This window comes from Caloenas nicobarica, chromosome 7 (genome assembly GCF_036013445.1).
Source record: "Caloenas nicobarica isolate bCalNic1 chromosome 7, bCalNic1.hap1, whole genome shotgun sequence".
Taxonomy (NCBI): Eukaryota; Metazoa; Chordata; class Aves; order Columbiformes; family Columbidae; genus Caloenas; species Caloenas nicobarica.
In genome coordinates this window covers 34,169,217-34,191,997 of record NC_088251.1, presented here as the reverse complement: position 1 = coordinate 34,191,997, position 22,781 = coordinate 34,169,217, and the positions used below count along the sequence as shown (strand labels likewise).

The following is a 22,781-nucleotide window of genomic DNA, read 5'->3' as shown; positions in this document are numbered from 1 at the left end:
CCCCTAGGGGAAATACCTCCTGCACAATGCAGCTGTCAATCTTCATGGCACAGTATACATTTGAAACATACAAAAGGATAACAATTACAATTTGTATTTATGCATTTGACCCTAAAGTCTTCGCAAAAGGGGGAATATGCACACATAACAGTCTGATTATTGTTATTTTATACTTGCACGATACAATTTGATAAGTCCATCTACTGCCTTCATAATTTAATTTTTAAGGGATCTTCTGTAGGTTCCGCGGTCCATGCATCAGTCTTGACCGGGCCTTTAACTCGGCTGGCATGTGTCCATCCCCTTTCGGCGGTCCTGATAGCCGTTTCTGTAGTAAGTAAGACAACATAAGGTCCCTCCCATTGAGGGGTTAGTGATGTTTCCTTCCATGTTTTTATAAGCACTTTATCTCCTGGCTCTAGATCATGTATTTTCATATCTAAGGGCAGGCGTTGTGTCACTAGTCCTTTCTCCCAGAGATATTTTCTCCGTTTTAATAATTGTACTAAATAATTTTGCATCTTAAGATCACTTATTTTTGGGTGATCGTGAGGCATTTCTAAATCAAATGGCATTCCATACAACATTTCAAAAGGTGAAATTCCAAGATCTGTCCTTGGCTGAGTTCTTATGTTTAATAATGCTAGGGGTAGACATTTTAACCATGACATTTTCGTCTCTATCATTAATTTAGTTAATTGTTTTTTTATCTCTCCGTTCATCCATTCAACTCTACCTGAAGTCTGAGGATGCCATGGAGTATGATATTGCCAATTAGTACCTAAGGCTTGGGAAACTTCTGTGATTATTTTAGATGCAAAATGTGGGCCCCTAACGGAATCGATAGTTTCTATTATTCCATAATGGGGAATTATTTCTTCTAATAATATTTTTGCTACTACGCGGGCGGTAGCTCGGGTTGTTGGAAAAGCTTCTACAAAATGTGTAAGATGATCTATTAACACTAACAAATAACGATATCGTCTGATTTTTGGTAGCTCTGTAAAATCAATTTGTATTTTTGAAAAGGGACGGTGTGCTAGCTCTCTACTGCCAGGAATCCGTGTTCTTAACTGCTGTTTATTCACTTTCTGACATATTAGACACCCTTCAACAATAGTTTTAGCTATATTATATACCCTTATACAAGCGTATTTTGTAGCAAATGGATCAACTAATGCCTGTGTTCCCCAATGTGTAATACTGTGCAGCTTGTTCATTATATTGGCTGCAATTACTTTTGGCATTATTTCTCTTCCATCTTCTAGTTTCCATTGCTCACCTTGTTGTTTTGCCCCCAATTTTATGAATTTCTCCTTTTCTATGTTACTGAATACATACAGGCTTGCATATCCATGGCTAGGACATCTTTTATTTTTAGTTCCTCTAAGGCAGCTACAGGGTGTAGCATCCACATTATGTTCCTTCCAACATTCGTAACAAGGAAAATCATCATCTAATTCCGTGCCTTTTCCACAATTTGGGCAATCTTTTCTTAACTTCTTTGGATCTAATAACTCCCAAGATAACCCTTTATCACCTTCGTTGTTACTAACAGAGCTGCTCTTTTTGCCTCTTCGTCTGCAAGATTATTACCCCTAATAGTAGGGCTTAAACCTTTTTGATGCCCTTTTATATGGACTACTGCTATCGCTTTAGGCTTCCATACTTCTTGTAAAATTCGTGTAATTAATTTTTGATGTATTAAGCTTTTTCCTTGAGAATTTATTAATCCTCGTTCTTCCCAGATTTTACCAAACGTGTGTACTACTCCAAATGCATATTTTGAATCAGTATATGTAGTTCCACTACCTTGGCCTATCAGTTGTAAGGCTCTTAAGACGGCATACAGCTCACAGGCTTGTGCTGACCATCCGGGACTCAATGGTCCTGATTCTACAACTTTGTTAGTTTTTCCATTTATTATAGCATATCCTGACTTTTGCTTTCCCTCAATAATTCGAGAAGAACCATCCACAAACAATTTTTGTCCTTCCTGCAACTCTTCTTCCTCTAAATCAGGTCTGGTCTTAGCTTGCTCCTCAATAATTTGTAAACAGTCATGCATTAATTTTTCACTAGGTTCTCCGTATAAAAACTGTGCAGGGTTTTGTAAAGAAGTAACTTCTAAGGTTAACTTGGGAGATTCAATTAAAATACTTTCATACTTCAATAATCTAGAATCTGTTATCCATTTATCAGATTTTTGTTGTAAGACCCCTCTTATATTATGTAGCGTTAAAACGTGTAGTTCTCCCCCAAATGTTATCTTCTGTGCCTCCTCTACTAATATCGCAGCTGACACTATCACTTGTAGGCACGTTGGCCAGCCCCTGGTAACAGGGTCTAATAATTTGGATAGATAGGCTACCGGCTTTTTATGTCCGGCCCATTCTTGTGCTAAGACTCCATATGCAGTTCCCGCATCTGTATTAGTGAATAGGTCAAATGGTTTATGTATATCTGGTAAGCTCAACACTGGGGCGTTTATTAGTTCCCTTTTTATACAATCAAATTGTTCCTCATCTTGACCTGTCCAGTGTATTAATTTATTCTGTGTTAATTTTTCATACAAAAATTGTACTTTCTTTGTATAATTTTCGATCCATTGTCTGCAGTATCCTGTTAGTCCTAATATTTGTCTTACTTGTCGTTTGGATTTTGGGGGTTGCAAGGACAAGATCCCGTTTATTCTTTCTGGATCTAAATATTTAGTCCCTTTACTTAAATGATGGCCTAAATATTTCACTTCTTGCTCGACAAACTGGAGTTTAGGTCTTGATACTTTAAGCCCCTGTAGACTAAGAAAATTTAATAACTTGATACTTTCTAGTCTAACTATTTCTTCATCTTGTCCTGCCAATAAAAGATCATCTACATATTGTATTAATGTCACTTCTGAGCTATGTTCATATTCTTGTAGGATTTGTTCTAAAGCTTGTCCAAACAAGTTAGGTGATTCCGTAAACCCCTGGGGTAGGACAGTCCATCGTAATTGTTGTTTTCTATGTGTATCTGGATCTTCCCACTCAAAGGCAAAATAGTCCCGGCTTGCTTTATCAAGCGGGCAAGCCCAAAAAGCATCTTTTAAATCTATGACACTATACCACTGATCATTTGGACCTAATCGACTTAGAAGAGTATGTGGGTTTGCCACCACAGGGAATCGGCTAACTGTCCTCTTATTTATCTCTCTTAGATCATGTACTAACCTCCATTTCCCATCTTTTTTCCTTACAGGTAAAATGGGGGTATTAAAGAGAGACATACATGATTCAAGTAAACCTTTTTCCAATAATCTTTCTATTTCTGGTTTTAGTCCCCTTCGACCTTCCTCAGATATTGGATATTGCTTTACACGAATAGGTACATCTGGACTAGAGATTTTTACCTTAAAGGGTGCTATGTCTAATTTCCCAACTGAATCTTCTGTATACCACACTTCAGGATTGATTTTATCCTCATCCTCTACTCTGAGAGGGCATAGTTTTATTCGAATTTCTCCTGCTATTACTTCTAAATTGATGCCTAATTCAATTATTAAATCTCTCCCCAAAAGATTATATTCGGCCTCAGGAACTAAAAGCAAATCTCCCACTCCCATCTTAGTGTCTGTTTCAGTGATTACATCTTTTATAACAGGGACCCGAAATGGCTCCCCTTTTGCCCCAATTACTTGCATAGTATTGGAAGATATTTTACATCTTGCAGGTAGAGTTTGTATAGTGGAACGTTCTGCTCCAGAATCCACGAGAAATTCAATTTCTTGTTGCTGGGGTCCCACTTTTAATTTTATCAAGGGCTCTGTTCCTTTTTGGGTCCCCAGCAAGAAGAGCCCCTGACACCCCTATTCTGCTTTGAACATTCTCTCATCCACTTTCTTTTTTCTGCAATTTTGCTTTATATGTCCCTTCTTCCCACAATAGAAACATTCTACTGGTTCACCTCGTTTTACTATAACCCCATCACTAGGATCTCCTGGTTTTGGATTAAACTCTTTCCTCGGGGGCGCTCCCCATCTTGTGGGTTTCCACCCCTGCTGAGCTGTACCCTCTCTAACTGCCGCAACCATCATTCGTGCAGCTCTTCTCTCTCTCTCATCCTCCCTTCTAACGTATGCTTTCTGAGCTTCTCTTAGTAGCTCATCTAAACCCCGATTTTGCCAATCTTACAGTTTTTCTAGCTTCTTTCTAATGTCTGTCCAAGATTTAGCTACAAATTGTGTTTTTAATAACGCCTCCCCCACGAGGGTACTGGGATCTACTCCTGAATACAATTGTAAGCTTTTCCTGAGCCTCTCTAACCACTCCATGGGTGTTTCTTCTTTCTTTCGGTATTCGCTAAACACTTTACCAATATTTTGACCTCTTGGAACGGACTCTCTAATACCTTGGACCACTACAGTTCGCAAATCCTCCATATGACCCCTACGTATTGGATCTTGATTGTTCCAATCAGGTCTTTGCAGCGGCCATTTTATATCGGCTGCAGGACCTTGCTGGTGCTGTGCGTCCCAAATTTGCATACTGGCCCTTCGAATCATCCCCCTCTCTTCTGCAGTAAATAGTATTCCTATTATTGACTGCAGTTCATCCCACGTATAGATATTGGGCCCTAAGAATTGGTCAACTCGCTCTGCTACCCTCAGTGGGTCTTCTAACAAGCTTCCCATTTCTTTTTTAAAGTCCCTGACGTCTCCGGAATTAAGGGGAACTGCCACGTATCCCATTCCAGCCTGTGGTCCTCCCATCGCGATTTCTCGCAGTGGGTAAAGCTGACTTTGTGATTGTTTTACTTTACTACGGGTGATTGGTCCTGTGGGTTGATTATCTCCTGAACTTTCTGGGATCGGTGCTGAAGGGAGTATGTCGGGAACCGGTACGGGAGGTGGTGGTGGTGGCACATAAGGTGGAGGTGTTATTGGAATCTCCACTTGCCTTTTTTTTTTTTTTTTTTTTTTTTTTTGGCGGTCATACACTTCACCCCCCTTTTCTTTTAACAGATATAAGTTAGTCCTAGTTTCTGATCTTATCCATAGTAGTTCATATTTGCTTTCTTCCTGACTGAATGGTTCTTTTGAATTAACATAAATGTTCAGGGCCTGAAAAACCCAGTCTTCAAATGACCCAAAAACTGGTCAATAAAGATGATCTCTGCGAATCTCTTTACCACCCCAAACTTCCATACAATAATATATCACTTTCGTTTTGTTCTTACCCTGTCTAGAAGGGTAATCTTCCCAGTACTTAATCATTAATCCTAATGGACTATCTGGGGGAATTGAGGGCAGCTTTCCCTATGGTTCCCCTTTTATGGAAACAGAAGGCCTGCTCTTCTTCTGTCCCATCTTCTGAGATACCCTCACACACACACAAACGCTCCCCTCGTTCGTGACTCGCTCCCTCGCGGGCTACGAGAACTGCACTACTGGAGGGTCCGCACTCGCTTCGTCCGCAATTGGACGTCTCAGTCTCTGTATCTCAGGAATCCCAGCGCCAACCGAGTGGATAACTGGCCTATACTCACGCTTCCTGCGTCTTCACTCGGGTCTTCGTGCACAAAGTTTACGGGACGTCCTTCACTAATGAGACTACCGCTCATTAATGAAATTACCGGTCTTTACTTTGCTTATTGCAAATTTGAAGTGTTCGTCGGTAAAGGATTCAGTGGAAGGCTCCTGCAAGGGCCGCTTAGAAGGAAAGAGCGGGGCGCCCCCCTCATAGGAGTTGCCACTGAAAATTCCTTTATCCGAATCACGGCACCAAATTGTAATAAATTTCGACTCTAATTAACTTAAACAATTAAAGTTTTATTGCCAAATAGAAGCAGGCTACAATAAGCAAAGACAGCGCTGGGCAGCCCTCCTTAACAGTGGCGCGCGAAACACGTGGCGAGTTCTGTCAGTTTTTATATACTTGGGTCGTCCCTCCTGCGCATGTGTCTTCTGTTGCTAGGTGGTCGTCATTGTGACTTTGCAATAACCTTGACACGCCTCTCTAGCCGGACAACCCACCACCCTTGGTTTTAAAAAAAACCCGACTTTCCATACTGCTCATTAAGTACAAACAAATAACAAAACATTTCAACAAAGGGACTTTAATGAACAAATTCCTTGTATTTTATCACACATATACATACTATTGTATAGATCTTATTGTCCTGTGTAGTTATCCGTGCCTTTCCCTTAGAGATGAACCCCTCAGCCATGCAGAGCAAATGAAGCACGCCATTGTAGCCTGAAGTTGAGAGGATGAAGTAGTCAGTTACTCAGCAGTGAAGTCTGAAGAGCAAAGTTGCCCATGCTTTGGTTAGAGTTTGTGGCTTTTGCTAATCTGTTTTAAATATTAGTCGCTGTAAGCACTGTAGCTTTGTTTACTGCTCAGTGTGTGTAAAGGTGGCATAGCATGGCCAGTGGAGAAAATGAGGGGCAGAAGTGAAACAATGAGAAATGTAAATTCAGTGTCAGAAGCCTCTTTTGTGGGGACTCCAAAGATCTTGTTTTGAAAAGTGTGAAATGAGTTCTGAATAGAAAAGACTCTCATTTCAGAAACCCATTTCTGAAATTCTTGTTTTTAATGTGGTAGCTGCTTTTGAGATATCATTGCATGTAATTGGAGAAGATACTGCATACGGAAAACACAGTGAAATAATTCTGGTAGGGTAATTCTTAAGAGCAGTATGATAATGACAAGTTTTCTTCATTAGTACATCAGAGGAACTGTGACACCTTTGTAGCAGTCTTCTGTACAGGCAGGATTATAAGAATATCAATGGCACAGAAATGTGTAGGTGATTAAAAGGCTGGTTACAGATGTTGGTTAAATTGAGATAAAATGGATGTCCGAGAATTCAGATATAAATGAGAGAGGCTTAAAGGCACTCTCCCCCCTGTCACCTGAATTCATACACAGTTAACTTCGACTGTCAGTACACGTAGTCTTATGAGTTATTACTAATCTCCCAGATGAATAAAATGGTTTGAGAATATTTATTCCTAAAGCTATACTTCTTCCTGTTTTGATTTGATTGCTAAACCATGTTCTCCTGGTGTGAGCTCTTCAGCTCCTCCAACTTCACTTTGTTAACTTACACTGGGACAGAATTGGCCCTTCTTTTCTCAGAGGTAAATTTCTCTACCACCTTGGAGAAATATTTGACTGAATTTGGCTCTACTGTATCAAGTTGATGGATCTACCCACTTGATTTTGTTGGAAATTCATCTGTTGGAGGTGCAGATGGAGGTAAAGCTGGGCAGCCAGCTCCTGTTCAACTGCAAAGAAGGTAATCACCAGACAAAGCCCAAAGAATTAATAAAGGCTTTCTTGATTTTGTCAGACTAACAGTTTTTATTTCTGATAAATTCCTAGTTTTCTTCTGCTGTAGTCACTGCCGTATCATATTGGTTTTTCCTTGTTTTATTGAATGAAAAAGTTGATCAAAGCACTTGTAATGTTACTCCAACTCTGCACTTATTCTTCTTTTGTGTCCTTTTGTTCTTGTGGGGGGGTTGGTTTGTTTGTTTGTTGTGTTGTGTTTTTCATTTTAATGTGTTTTGCAGTAGCTCCCTGAAAGCTGCATCTGTTGTGTGTGCGTCAAATCTCATGTTAGCTTACCTGTATTTTTATGTAGACATCAGCTGCTCAGAAGCTAGTTACTAGAAGATATGAGGATTATCTTACTATTGTCATCATTTTGCTCTGTCTTCAACTTGTATAAACTTGTGTTATTGTTTGTTAACTTCTTTAAACTGGCTTTCATCTAATGGACTATAGAGTATGGTTTTTCCTGTACTTGATGAGGACATATGTATGTTACTGCAGTAGAAGTAATAACAATAAATGCTGTCCTCAGCTATCTTGTGCTCAGAAGTGCAAGGAGATACTAAAAAACTATTAATTTAGCTCTCGGTGATATGCCGGAGCAGTAGAGCAGGGGGAATAACAGCTTTCTAGTAATGTTTACCTGAACCATGAGGTTTGTGGTGCAGAAATAAAACATTTTGGGAAAAAAATAATGATAGGGAATGATGGAATTAGAGCAGCCTAAATTCACTGTAATATTCTAGAGTAAGGCTATGTTTAATTGACCAGCAACAAATTATAACCCCGTTTTAGATACGTAGTGATGAAACAGTGACTTCAGATTAGTTTTGTTCTCATTGTTTCTTGAGTTCAATTCAGGTAATGATAAATTTATACCATAAATGATAATTGGAGTGATGTAGAAAAGCTAAGCTCCATGAAGCCTACGAAGTTGGCTAAAACTTTTTTATCTTGGTCTCTTGTTGGTAAGAACGTGAGAGCGCTGCCGTGAAGTATGGGTGGGGTTTTTTTTAATTTTTCTTCTTTCACAGGAAAAGAGGGCTTAAAAACTCAATTTTACTTGTGTGATAGTGTATCTGTTCAGGTTTCTTAAACCATATTGAGAATACCACAGTCTAAATCATGCATGTGATGGATGCTTGTTTTTTTTCTATGTGGCTTCACAAGTTTTTGTAATTTCTACTTAAATTCTGTTCTGAACATCAAAATATTAGTGATGTTCAAGTATTTCAAGGATTTTGAACACACATATCATTTCTTAATAAAAAACAGAGCTTCTTCCTAAAATGGAAGAAAAAAATCAGATAACAGGATTCAAACAAACATGAGACGGATCTTACTGAGCAGCATTGTGTTACGCTGGTTGGATGAGCAAAGTGGCAGTTGCCTCTTGCTGTTGTGGTTCCTGTTGGGCCTGCTTTATAAATTATTGTTCTGTGTTTTAACTGAAGTTATTCTTCTTTCTCATGATCTGTTGTGTACTGGCTGATGAAAACAAAGCTTAAGGTAGCGTAAGATGAATTACGTAAGTGTAAATGGTTATCAGTATGGCTTGTACCTTCGAAGAAAAATACTGAGTCTTGTCTCAAGGACAAAGGAAACAGTTTTCTACTAATTCCTAAAATGGTTAAGCTGCTAATATTACTTAAAAATATGTATGAAATCCACTATTACTACATTTAATTTTCTGCTCGTGTAGTCTAAACTTCATATAGAAAGAGCATCACAGGCAGCATTGCTTTTCAACCAAAGACCTTTCGGCACTAAGCTGAAGCTTGGTAGGGTTGTTTTTGTTCCACAGAATGTTTCTGAAGGATGTGATGTGTCCTGTCACCAGAAGTGAAACTCCTGAAGTACCAAATGCAGAATTGTTGTAAAAACATAGTCTGTGTGCAAGTCTTGAGTCACCATATTTTTTTTCCTTATTTTCCATGTCTTGCGGATAAAATTGCTAATTAATGAGAAGGCCTTGTACTTCCAGTCTGTGCTTGGGGAATAATTCTTAGGAACTGAAAGCTCAGTCTGTTTTAAAGGCGATAAAGCAAAGGGTATTAGTGCAGGCCCTTTCCTTATCTAGTTTGTCTGTTCATGTGTGAGATTTTTTTTATTACAGTTTTTCCAAGTCACTTGTGTCACGGTTTAACCCGATGTAGCAATCACAGCCACGATAGCCACTTGCTCACTCCCCACCCCCCCAATAGGGGAGAGAATTGGAAGGGAGAAACTCGTAGACTGAGATGAACACAGTTTAATAAAATAACGAAATAATATTGATATACCACTACTACTACTAACATATATAAAATAGAAACAGACTATAAAATAAAAGATACTTAATGCAATTCATCACAAACTCTGCACCAAGCAGCCAGTCCTGAGAAGAGAGCGAGCGCCCGGGTCCCAACCAGCCGATCTTGGAGAGAGAGTAGAGAGAAAAAGGCAGGAAGGCCCAGAGGCTGCTGCAAAACGGCAGCAGGGCAAATGGCCAAACAAAGAGATCTCACAAAGAGAACTCAACTGAAATGGAGCACAACAGGAATGGGTCTCCATAGCCGGGAAAACCAGCTCTCCTTAAATATGAAGCATGAATCTAATGGTGTGGAATATTCTTATTGATCAGTCTGGATGTCAGTCAACGTCTGTGCCATCTGTGCCCCCCTTCCCAGCTGCCTCACACCTGTGGGCAGAGCTCAGAGATCTTGGCTACCAGCCTGCCATTTGATCCTATTGGTGAAGCACCTTCATTCCAGTAGAAACTTGTAACAGTGGACTTAATCACCACAGGTCCTGAGGCATATGGTAACAAAATTGAAAAGGTGATCTGAAGCATAGTTCATAACTGCTTATAGTTGCACCTTTTGAATTTTAAGCATCTGTTTTAATAAACAAAGGAAGTAGTTTGTGTTACTAGTGAAACAGGGAGTCAGTTGAGACTGGCTTTAGTATAGTATGTTATTGCCTGCTTTGAAGTATTTATTCAAAGTGTGTGTTTAGTGCCAAAGGTAGTACTATAACAGAGGAAAATGCTGAATGCCTATCTTCCTAAAAATGAACTCTAATGAGCTCATAAATTCTGTGCTTTAACTCTCTGCAAAAAAGAAAAAAAAAAAAATCTGTGCTTGCAGAGCCTTCAGTAGAAGCAATGTACATAAATGGAGATTTAAGCCTTAAGCATTTTGAGTGGTCTGTTGACTTATTTGAGAAGCCAGAAGAATTGACTATGAAAGTGTAAAGAGAAGTCTGCGGGAAGAGACTCTACGTTTCCAGAGAAGTGATGCTGCAAATGAGTGGTGTGTGTGGGAATGTAGGCAGGTGTGTTATGGTAGTTTGCTTATGCATAGAGGACATAGGCACCTTTGCTGGTGTCTTTGGGGTTTCAAAGTATAAATGATCAACCTTTTAATATGTGTCAGCATTGCTGTACTACTGCTATTTTTCAAATAGTAGAAATGATGTGTGATTTTAGTAGTGTTCCAAGCTGCACTCAACATTCATTAGTGAGAGCTTTTCTTCTAATATCTCTGGAAGTTACTGTGATTCTCTCCTGCTTTTTATTGGAGAAAGGAATGTTATTTACAAATGAAAATATAATGCACCTTCTGTGCATTCATTATTTTAATTATATACGTTTCCTGGCAATTGCATTTAAAAACAATCAATCAAAACAAAACAAAAAACCAAAGAAAAAAAAGCACAAACAGGCCACAAAACCCAAACAAACAAAACAATAATTGGGAGTGGTGAATTGGGATTGTTTTTAATGTAAGAGACATAAATGTCATGCCTTCTTTTAGGGGTCGGGTCATATACTATCAAGACAGATTTGCTGCCAGGTGATAGAACTGAAAAATGTTTTTTTGCAGGTTTTGTAGATCTGGAGTATGAACAAAATAAAATTGTACAACATGTAATGAAGGGTCTATATCGAAGGCATGCCCGAAAACTATGGGGAAAACTCTGTGCTTACCATAAACCAAAATATAATCAGAAAAGGAAAGAGAGTAGTCAGTTCCGTGTCCTTACTTGGCCTGGCTAGAACACTGTTCTGTCACCTTCTTGTAGCATCTACTATTTTAGAAGTCTGTGGCTTTGTTTTAAGGATACTGTATGAAATCAGACTTCTTTTAAATGGCCTTTAGACTTCATTATGTGTGTGTTGTATGGTTTGTGAGCTAGAATTGAAAAAATCATTTCACAGACAAACTGCTGAAACCATAGCTGGTGGTGATGGGGTTTGAGGTGCTTTTTATTTTTTTTTTTTTATTATTTTAAAGAGTATTCCATATTATCAGAAGTACAGATCAAGTGGTGATGATGATTACCACCAGATACTTTTAAAACAACAAGCTGTGCAGCTTAAAAAAATACTGATCAGACTCAAGACTTTCAGACTGTAATTGCTCAACAGTTGAGCACATTTTTCTATAGCATGTGTGTCTTGCATTTAATCAGAATTAACTTCATTCTTTGCTTTAGTTCTTCAGTAAAATTTTAAATTATTTTCTAAATATGGGTAGTTTGATAGCATGTTCTTCAAGGTAGCTGCAGGATGCTTTGCTGTATGTGGGAAGGCAAAATTCATTGTCAAAAAGCTGAAAATATAATGAATTAAATAATTTGGGTATTAGTAATCCGGAAGGTGACAACTTCAGCTTTATTCAGTGTACTTTGTGGTTTCCGTGTATCTTAGCAGATGTTAGAATAGGAAGGTTCTGCAGTGTAGATTGCCACTAATTCAATAGTAATTTTGGGATGGTGTGGCTCCTGATGGGTTACATTCAGACAACAATTAAACAACTGTTTAAATATATTTATTATGCAATTATTTAAAATTAAGTAACAACCTTATGATAATTCAATTCCTATATTACAGAAATATGCATTAAATTATGCTGGTATGTTAGTGTGATACTGCATGTTGGTGCTATTTTATGCATCAGATGACATAATAGTGTGGTCTTCCTCAGTTCAGCAATTAGTGTGCTCAATATTTTAATTTTTAATCTTAAGCAAATTACTGTTTTCATGAGTTAGAGAGCTTATGGGAAATAGAGGGCTTTTTGCCTGCAAGAAGTTGAGGTGGTGGTATGGTGTTGTTTGGTTTTTTTAAAAACTTTTAAATTTTTTTTAAATTGTGTTCTTTTTTTGTCTTTTTCCCTTCCTGCCATTTAAAGATTCTTTTTTTATTTTCATGATGCATGTGGAGTAGTTTGCTATTATTGTAAAGAAACATCAGATGGACTTAGGACAAGGAGTTTCCTACTTATTCTTTGGTTCAATGCCTTGATTACAGTGCCGTGATATTGAAAATGTTTCATGAATGTATACTGTCAGCACTGGGGATTAGTGTGCTGCATTGTTTTTATTCTTCCCATTTTTTGTTTTATCTCGTGTTTCATCTTCTGAAAACCATTCTCCCTGTGATAAATACACAATATGGGAAGGGAAAAAAGGGTTAGTATAAGGTTAATGTTCAGCTTCTACCTGAGATATGTATTAGTTTAATTTAGATAATGTTTATAGATAAAACATCAACAAAAAGCTGTATGAGGAAAAGAAGCCCTCTAGCTAATCAACTGATTGAAGAGGTATCTGTGGAAGTAATCACTTCAAGATCCAGTATTTCTATCTGCAATTATTCTTTCTGGGAGAGATGGAATCTACCCTCTTCCTGTGCACACAGCATTTTTAGGCCTGTTTTAGAAATATCAGACTGCCACTTTTATACAGACGTAGTATCTGTTATGTCCCATGCCACTGATCCTAAAAAGAGGTATCTTGTCCTGGCAAAACCTTCCCTTTTCACACGACAGAGACTGATACTCTCTCTTGTAGTCAAGATACTCTGCAATAAGCTGTGTGGTAACAGGTGTTAAAGAGTTTAAGCGCAAAACTGAAGTGGTGTATGCCGTACTGATAAGTGGCTGCCTTATATAAATAAAAACTTCCTGATATCTTGCAAACTGGAAGAGTATGAGTTCTCCAACTAAAACCAAAACGTTGGAATTTTTGTGGTCCTATTCTATTAATGTCTTAATTGATGAAGCTAAAATGAAAGCCTAAGCAGCATCTGAATTATATTCATGCTGAGAACAGAAACAAAAGCTGAGCAACGCTTTTGCTTAGAGAACAGAAATGCTGCGCTGCAATTTTAAGTAAAAAGTAGCATTTTATTTCTGAAGACATAATTATTAAGATGTTGGGGTTTGTGATTTTTTTTTTTTTTTTTTTTTTTTTTTTTTTTGATACAGGTTATTAATGCTGCTTTAGCTCTTGCTGCCAGACCAAAAAGTCAAGTCGTAAAGAGCACCATGGAGATGTATAGGAGTACATGGGAGAATCACGTCCATGTTCTTACTGAAGCTGTGGATGATATAACAAGTATCGATGACTTTCTTGCTGTATCAGGTATGATAATTTTCAGAATCTGATTTTGCTTTTATATTCTTTGAAAACTTCTAATAACATTTCAAAAGGAAAACATTGGAAGATTATTTTTTATAAGATTTTGTGAAGTGGTTGCATCTGTTGAAAATGTCCCCCCCACAGTAGGTGTTTCTACTCTGCACAACGTATAGCTGAGTAGAAGTTGTTCGAACAAACTAGGTGCCTCAAGCAGGATGGCTGGGTTACAGTGCGTACCTTTATCCATCTCACAGGTTCCTTTAGCTCAAAGTTTCAGAATCCTCTTTGCAGTTCTGAAAAGTTTCCTTCTAGAAAAAGAAATGCATATCAGTATGCATACACATAAAAAAGGAGATTTTCACAATATTCTGTATTCCAGTTACTCTGGAACTTGGTCCCGCAGTAATTCCTGTGATAGATGCAGAAATGGGAAATGTGGGCTACTTTTTCAAGTTGGTGTATTTAAACACCTCATAAACCAAAAAGATACACTGCACCGTTTCCAGAATTTTCAGTTAAAATACAAAGCAAAAAGCAAAGTGTACTTACAATCTCTTCACTGAAGAGACCTTTGATAGCAGTAAATGCTATTTACTGAAGCAGTGTCTGTCTTCACCACTTAAAGTATAAAACAGTTGTTTTACTTCTTGTGGTTTAAAGATTCCAATTCTGTATTTTTGACTTCTCTTAAGTTATTGTAACATGGACAGGAAGGAATAACTTGTCTCATCTTCAATAAATGTGGTTTAACTTTTGTGTTTCCTTATGGCCAGTGGGCCCTGAGCTTACCCATTTTGCTCTGGGCATTCTGTTGGTCTTAAGTTCATTTGTTAGGGTTATTTGCTTTACGCAGCAATACAGAACATGAGTAGTTCTGCAGATGCCAGTAGTTTGAAACCATTGTAAGTGAAGTCAGGTCTAAGTTCATTTTGCCAAATTATTCTTTGCTCATTAAACATGAGAGTGGACCCTTGTCTGAAAGGGAACTTAGCTTGGATATTCGTTGCTCTAAAGCTTATTGTATATCTTCAAAAATATCATCTTTACTGTGGTAACTGGAAGCTGCTGGACTGGACTCCTCATAACTGAGCAGTGGTTTTTTTCTTGAAATCGGAATGTGGATTTTACAGAGCAAAAAAACGGGAAGCGGAGGTGGCTGTTCAGTGGGCCTGCCAGTGCTGAGTACAGACTTTTCGTCGCAGCGTGGATGTTCTCCCTGCTTTACAGTGCTTGTTTGGTATACCTAGTAAGTGATTTAGGTCCGAATGTACAATTTAGAGCAAATAGTACAAATCGGTGATTAAATCGAGCTACTCTCCTACGTGTATCTCAGCATCTTAGTACAGAAGAACATAACCAGAGGAATATTTTTTGTTTCCCTTAAGTTAGCCTTTAATAGAAGCCAATTATCAACCTTGCTGTTGCTGATAGGGTCTATGAGGTTGCAAATCTTTCCTGTTGGACTGAAACTGAAATTTCTGCAGGTATCACTGGAGTTGTTAATAAATGGAAGAAACAAGTCAATTGCTAATGAATGAAACACATAAATCTCTTTAACCTACTATGAAATCTCATGAGTTTGAAAATTTTTCTTTCAAATTCATTGAGCAAAATACTTCTTTTTTAACTACACAACTGCGATTTATTTAAATGGCACATTTCAGAGTGTCCTGGTCTTGAAGAATGAAGTTAGACATTCCAATAATAATTGAGGGGAAAAAGAAACCTGTCACTGGGCAGCTACTCTTTTCAGAGTTGAGTCCCAGCTTTTGGGTGTATTTTATATTCTTTGGTTGAGCACAGTGAATGATTGACAATATTTCACAGTAAGTGAAGGCAGAAAGTGTAACTTAAGTAGCAATGATGTGTAGACCTAAATATCATGAGGTCCAAGTAAGTAAACATTCACATATTTGCTCTAAACAATGTGTAAAACATCTTTTGTAAGCTTTGGTAGAAGCTTTTGGCACCTCTTAATCTAATTTCTTTAACTTCAAGTGTTATGCTTGTTCTTAAGTGATCTGCTGAGTATATGTTTCCTTATGGCAGTGTCACCTACTTGCTTTGGGAAGATTTCTTATTAGCTCATGTACAAAGACGTAATTATTATGGCTAATAATAAGGAACGGTACAAACCACTATCATCTACTCCTCAGTGTATTAGCACCATTACTGTGTTCTGAGAGAGTAAAACATTCACGTATTGCTCTAAATAGGAAAGTTAAATGTTTGATAGAAGATGGCACGTTGAGCATTTTGTGTCACATCTGCGATGAAAGGAATACAAGAAAAGATTTATAATGGATTTGTTTTTTTCTGCAGAAAATAGTATTCTACAGCACATGTGAACATGGGCATATGGCCGACGGGGGGATGTTTTTTAAATAACATAGTTCATTCAAAATTGACACTGTGCCGTCTCGGAGTCAGACACATTTGAGTTGAATGGCAGAGTCTGCAGCCCTGACTGCATCTTCCAGGTTGGCAAGGGAAGTGATCAGACCTGTAGTGTTAAAATCATGTTCAAAAATACAGTCTGCTTTTTTGTAAATACAGTAAACACACCTTTCCTAGTAGTTCTGATGATTCAGGATTCTAAATTATACAGCAGGATTGCTCACTTAAAAATCTATTTTAAATTGCATCTCCAAGTGATTGATACATCAAATTTTTCTATCAAATAAAAAAATCTACTTCCCAAACATGATGACTTGGGAATACCTACTCTGTGCTTTACATTATGTATCTGCTTTTCACACAGTGTCACCTAGGCCTTGGATGGCAAGTCATTCCATAAAATTACGTTATTAACATGAGTTATTCTGAGTTACTGATGATTTGAAGGGTAAATTCAGTACTTACAGCTGTAATTTTCCTGGGGATGTTTTTAAGGTACAATATAACTCCCATTAAAGTCAATGCAAAAATGTTGCGCAGAGCTTGGTAGCAAGTGGGTTAGTCCCTGTGTTTTTTGGTTCTCAGATGTTATGGTTCTGTCCTTGAAATATCTGAATGAGGGAGGTATAGCTGAGAGCACGGGAAGGAGCTGAGCTCCCAGTGAACACATCTCCTTGTGCCGCTGCAAGCCACTTCGGGGGTGGCTGAAACAAAACCTGTGCATACAGGAAAACTGCATCTCTGCCAGTGTGATGGGTGTACTAGGTGTACTCCTCTGATGTAGCTCTGGGGAAGGAGAACGCTGCGGCAGATCAAAAAGGGTGAATTGTGAGCTCCTAAAAGTTGGTGTGTGTGGTGGTGGTGGTGTGGGTTGTGTTGTTGTGGGGTTGGGTTTTTTTGTTTGTTTTTGTTTTGTGGGGGTTTTGTTTGTTTTTTAGGTGCTAACTAATTACGTTCATTGTATGTGCTAGTAATGCTATTATTTTTCTAAGTGTCTTGGTCTCACCAGATTCACCTGTCCTCATGAAATTGGATTTTTTTGTTGTTTCAGTTGTTTTCTATTTTTTGTATTTATTTGTATGTGATACCGTGTTCAAAAGAAAACTAGCACTATGGAAGACAAAAAGAGATGAAAACGGGTCTTTACAAGTGAAAAAGAGATCTGATTGCGAATAGCCGGTTTAAATGATGGTCTCTTCCTTATAAAGGGGAGCAAGAGCTAATGAATTGTATAGAAAAACTTGTTGCAATTATGAAACATTATAAATGAGGATACTGTTGTTCATAGATCTGTTCTACCTCCTATGAACAGAGAATCAGTCTCAGCTTATCAGTTTTGGGTAGTTAATTTATGCAAGGAAGAATGTAATTTATGCAAGGAAGAATGTGGCTATTAATCTTTATAACTCACTGACATTAAGTGTAACAAGTACAGTCGTCCATTTATCATGATGATGTGAATTTTTTAGATTCATGTAAGTAAAATGAAATGTGGTATTGCATTTGATGGATGAATTTCCAGGAAACTAGTTTTGATATGATTAGAATTTTGTTTACATTGCTAAATCTTAAGCTTTGTCTTCAACTCTGTTTTTGTAAACCGACTCTTTAAGTGTCTCTTTCCTGATACAATTGGGCTGAAAGCATAGTCCATGATGTTCATTTTCTAATGTTGATTCTTCTGTGGTAATATCCTTCAAAGTTACATGAATACATCTTTTGGATAGAGTTGGAAAAACTGAAATGCCGGTGTTTCCTTGTTTTATATGTAAGTTTTCCTCTTGTTAGTTGCAATTTATAAATATTTTAACATTATTACATGATTGAAAACTAGTAAAAAAAGAGTTAGATCTTTTAGTCCAAGACTTAACTCACCTTCTACAAAGATTATAGATAAGAAAAAGGCCAAAAGTGTGTTTATATATACAAAATTCTCAGGACTCGTGGTTTTCCTTTCTGTTGTCTTCTCGAAGCGCCTGATCGGCAGACCTCCATGCTGCTTTTCTGTCCTCTCCTCAATGTCCTTGCCCAAACTATGATTATTTCGTCTACTGAACCTTCTCTCTAGCCTTCCATACTTGCTGAGTTTTGGTCTGTAAAATTTATAGTATCACTATGCTTAAATCCTTATGATGTTAGGTCCTCTTTCGCCAGATTTGAAGTTTTGTGTTTTCATAAAAAGATTTTCTTTCGTGTCTTTTTCTCATCCGTGCTCATGTATGAATAGATCCTCTTCTTCATGCACTGTATACAAATAACATATACCCTTTCTTGTTGTGTTCTTGGTGTAATGATGTCTCTGCTCTCTGCCCTTTCACATACCTCCTTGAAATACAGTTTGTCCAAAGTTCATTTCGACTCTTATAATCTCATCAAGACTTGAAACTGAACAATTTTTTTAAAGGTAAATGAATTCCAAATAATGGGTAATAAGTTGTTTAGACTTTGAGGTGGTTTTATCTGATGTACATTTTGTTGTTTCTCTACCAGAAGTTCTGTTACTTGCTGTTTTACCTAATGGGGTGATGGTGAGTGGAATGATTTAAATGTTTGCCTCAGGTAAGTGTGTAACTCCCCCATGCAGTTTCTACTGCTAAACTGATAGTGGTAGATGTGGACATCTGCAGATCCATTTTCAGTAGCATCCAGAGAAGATTAACTATTACTCACATTTTTAGTATTGTGAACAGAAAAATACGCTACAGTGTATACAGAGGTGCCCCCCAGTTCAACTCCTTACAGAAATTGAACTGAACTGTCTCGAATAGATAGATAAAGACTTCCGAGACTGCTAAGGGTGTCTTGTGATAGGACTAAAGATTATTCAGGCTTACTTGAGAAAGCAAGAGGAAAGAATTTTTTAACTGAAGAACTGGCACAGCTCAGTTCCTGCTGGCAAGAGGGAGAAGAGTCATAGTTCACTTACCTGTTATACTCTTGTGCTGGTGTGGTGTACAGGCTTTGAGAGGAGGTCTAGGAAACGGCTGGCCCCCTGAAATGAATTGAGAAGATCACACTCCACATGTGGAGCATGCAAGGAATTCTCTAAAAATCTGAAATCGTGCGGGCTGGAAATGCGTTTCCAGTCTTGTAATCCTTTCCTTGGAACCTAAGAATATGTTAAGTCTTTCCAAGCATAATGGGATGCAGTGAGATACCACAGTGTTAGAACAGAAGATGCCTTTTAATGTAAACGTGTGCCTTCAGAAACTACTTTACATTCATGGAAAACAGCAGAAGATAGGATGTTAGCACAAAAATGTTGGAGAAAGCGGTTTTCGTGGGTCTAAATGGACTTATGGCCCCAAGAAAAACAAGCACTAGGGGGGCACATGTTTTCCTGCCATAATCATGTACTTTTTATTTGATTTCAGTGAAGCTTCCTCAGTTTAACAGTAGCAAAAATAAACAGTAAAAAAGAAACGTACCGTATGTCATTCTTCCAAAGGCCCAGTTCTAAGGAAGTTATTTACTGGTAACACAGAGGGAGCAAATATGCAGCTTCACTTCTTTCCTAACGTTATAGATTTAAATCTGCAGCCCCTGCTGCTACTGCTGTGTCTATACTTGGAAGAGATCTTTAATAGCTGATCAGGAAACAGGGGGCGTAGCAGGAAGCACATCGTTTGGCATGTACAAATGGCAAAATAGGAGAATAGAATCAAAGAATCAAAGACAATAGAAGAGAACCCTGGAGATTTAGTATTAAAGCATCTTGCGCAGAGCAGGACAAACTTCAAATTTCCTGCAGAAATTTCATATGAAACTTCTTCAGTTGTATGTGATCCAAATCTTGTATTTTCTTTGGTCTTAATGTACCACAAAGCTTAAGCAATGCAGTACTTACAGTTTTTTTCATCTACTGCAATAATATCTAAAAACAGTCTGCTTGACCATTCCCATCCCTCAGTTGCATCACTGAAAGGAGAATGCGATTCGTCTGAGAGCAACTAAAGTAGATTCATGTAAATATATTTCAATAAAAGTTTTTAGCCTTCCTTAAAAGCTGGCAAAGTTCAAAATAATAATAAGGGTATGGTATCTGTACTTTGAAAAGAGATTTATTTTATTTACCTGTAATTTCATAGATATGGAAAAACAACAGTAATATGATGTTTATAAAAACTGAAAGCAATTATTAAGTTGCATTGGTCTTTAAAAAAGATATTTCATGTTTAAATTTTCAGTTGTGTACTCATTGTTTGAGAAGTAGAAAGGGAGCTCTCTGCCTTTTAAAATCTAAACCACCATACTACTTACATGAATTGGAAAACGCGTATGTATGTGTACATCTAGATATGTTTCTGTATGTATACACATGCACACACATAACTATATATATTTGAGCCCTGTGAATTAGCGCAGGGCTTTTCTAAGCTAATGATACTAGTTGAAGTTAGGACTTCTTGAATGGATACCTTGTCGTAATGCAGTAGTTGTGGTTAAAGTCATAATATATAATGTCAGAAAGCATACTCTTTCTTATAGTAGGAAAGGCTTTATGTAAGCGTTTTGTTTGTATTTGTTTGCTTATAATTATTTACTAAACTGAGCAACTGAAAGTTATAGGAGCACACCATTATTTGATACAAAAATAACTGCAATTAACATTATTCTAAAGCTCTTCTTGTTTTCAAGTAGATTAATAGTACATGAAATATTTATGTAGATAGAAAGGAAAAACTTATTTACATAACAACATATTTCAAAATATTTTGACCATATGTTGATATTTCAGAATTTGCTTTAGAAAAAGTAGGTTGCCTCTTTAAGAATACGGTCACCTGTTTTTGCTGAAATGCAAAATCCCCTTCTTGGATTTCAGCCTAGTATCACTGGAGCACTGTGGGGGGAGAAAATCCCAGTGCTTTATTGTTTCTGTGTAGTACTGAAACGGAGTTGTTGGAAACTTTTCTAAGAGGTCCCTGGCAGAAATCTGCTGGATCCTTAGAGTCAGTGTTGACTGGAACCTATAGCAGCTTAATTTCTTTTTAAAAATTTTCTTCTCTAAGCTTTTCTAAGTGGTGGTGGTGTTTTGGTGTGGTGTTTTGGTTTTGGTTTGTTTGGTTGTTTTTTTTTTTTTAAATCCTTTGGAAGAGCTGTTTGGGATAGACTTCCCTGTCTCAACTCTCTGCCTGCATTGTGTGTGTTCCTTGTAGGCTGTCTGTTAATTGCCGTGGTATGTTTTGTTGCAGAGGTTTGTTGATTTAAGTTGGGTACAGTTCCTTCTTCTCTTACTGCCCTGGACTCATGAGTACAATTGGTTTTAGTAGGCAATTCTGTTAATCTTACCAAAAGTTCACCCTTAAGAGAACATAAGTTATGGAGTCTTTCCATATAGTTCCCTCTGTATTAAAGTCAAGCCAGTCTTTGTTAATGAATCATAAACTGTTCTTAATAAAAAACAATTCTTAAAAAAGTGATTACTTTTTGGACAAAATCTGATGAGCATTTATTTTTCAATATACAGTTGAATGCATTTCCTAATCTTAATCTTCCTGCTGTGTGGGTTTTTTTTTTTCCTTTCCTTCCCCCCCCGCCCATTCTGTACTCAGTGGACAGAGATATGCTCATTCATAGCTATTTGGGAGAGTGTCAACTTGTTCTTCTGGATGATTTGGTCTTTCTCCTGAATACAGAAAAACTTTGAGATTAGACTACACATAAAATTTTGTGAATTCTCCCCTTGATCATTCAGTGTGATGTATTTCCTGTTGGTAGCTAGGTTCCTAATAACTTTGTAAGTTTATTCTTTCAAATCTGTAGTAGATACCTGGCATTATCCAGTCTCAGATAAATGCAGATCTTTCCTAGACTTCTCCAAAATGACTCTGAATCAATTTTTTTAAAGAAATCATGCTATCCTTTTAGTTCCTTTGACTTTTCACATCCCTTATATGCAAGTGCATTTGCAATTGTTGTAATATTCTCTGAATACTGCATATTCTTCCTTATCTCTGCCCTATAGTAGTTATTTTTTAAGAAATAACTTTGTTTATGCTGCCTGTCCTTTTAATATCTCCATAGTCATTTATCCAGGATTGTGTCATAGTGTACCCAGTGCTGCTTTGTTCTTTTTTTCTGGGGCCTCAAATCATCTGAAACAATAATTTATACTAGCCATTACAGTCTGAGGGTGGAAACAGGTCAAGACATGAAGGGGATGGTAACTTCGCTTTGTTATATTTGGAGAGAAGAGAAAGATTTAGTTTTTAGTATAAACTTCCTTTTTCTTGTTTGAAACAGAAGCAGCAAACTTCAAGGTGAAAATAGCCTAGGTTTTAACTTAAATTAATTGATGACATTTTGCGAGGGAAGGATGCTGAGCACCAGAGGTGATTAACGTGATTTACCCTGTCCTGCTCTGTGCATTCTGTCTGCTAACCAGAGGTCGTGGTTCTTTTAGGAGCTGTGTGATGACTCACATTGATGGTCACAGATGAGCAAGGAAGTTGGCATCCGAACTGGAATTGCAATCATTGTTGCAGCCTCAGTCACTCTTCTGCTGATGAATTGAGGGTTGGGAGGGAAGGAGGTATTAAAATATGGATTATTCTTTGTGCTGGGGTCATTGTGCTGGAATCACACTGAATAATTTCTTAGTTTGATATATACCGGTCATTTCATAATTGCAGAAATTGTTAATACTGGCATTCC

At 37.6% G+C, this 22,781-nt stretch overlaps 1 protein-coding gene across 4 annotated transcripts in view; it reads left to right on the top strand.

Moving 5' to 3' along the window:
* CTNNA3 (catenin alpha 3) overlaps positions 1-22,781 on the top strand; it is a 499,026-nt gene that overhangs the window by 335,202 nt on the left and 141,043 nt on the right. For all 4 annotated transcript variants that reach the window (XM_065638800.1, XM_065638799.1, XM_065638802.1 and 1 more), the window contains one exon: positions 13,574-13,730. In XM_065638800.1, the coding sequence (XP_065494872.1) occupies positions 13,574-13,730 (157 nt within the window). The remainder of the gene's footprint in view (positions 1-13,573; positions 13,731-22,781) is intronic.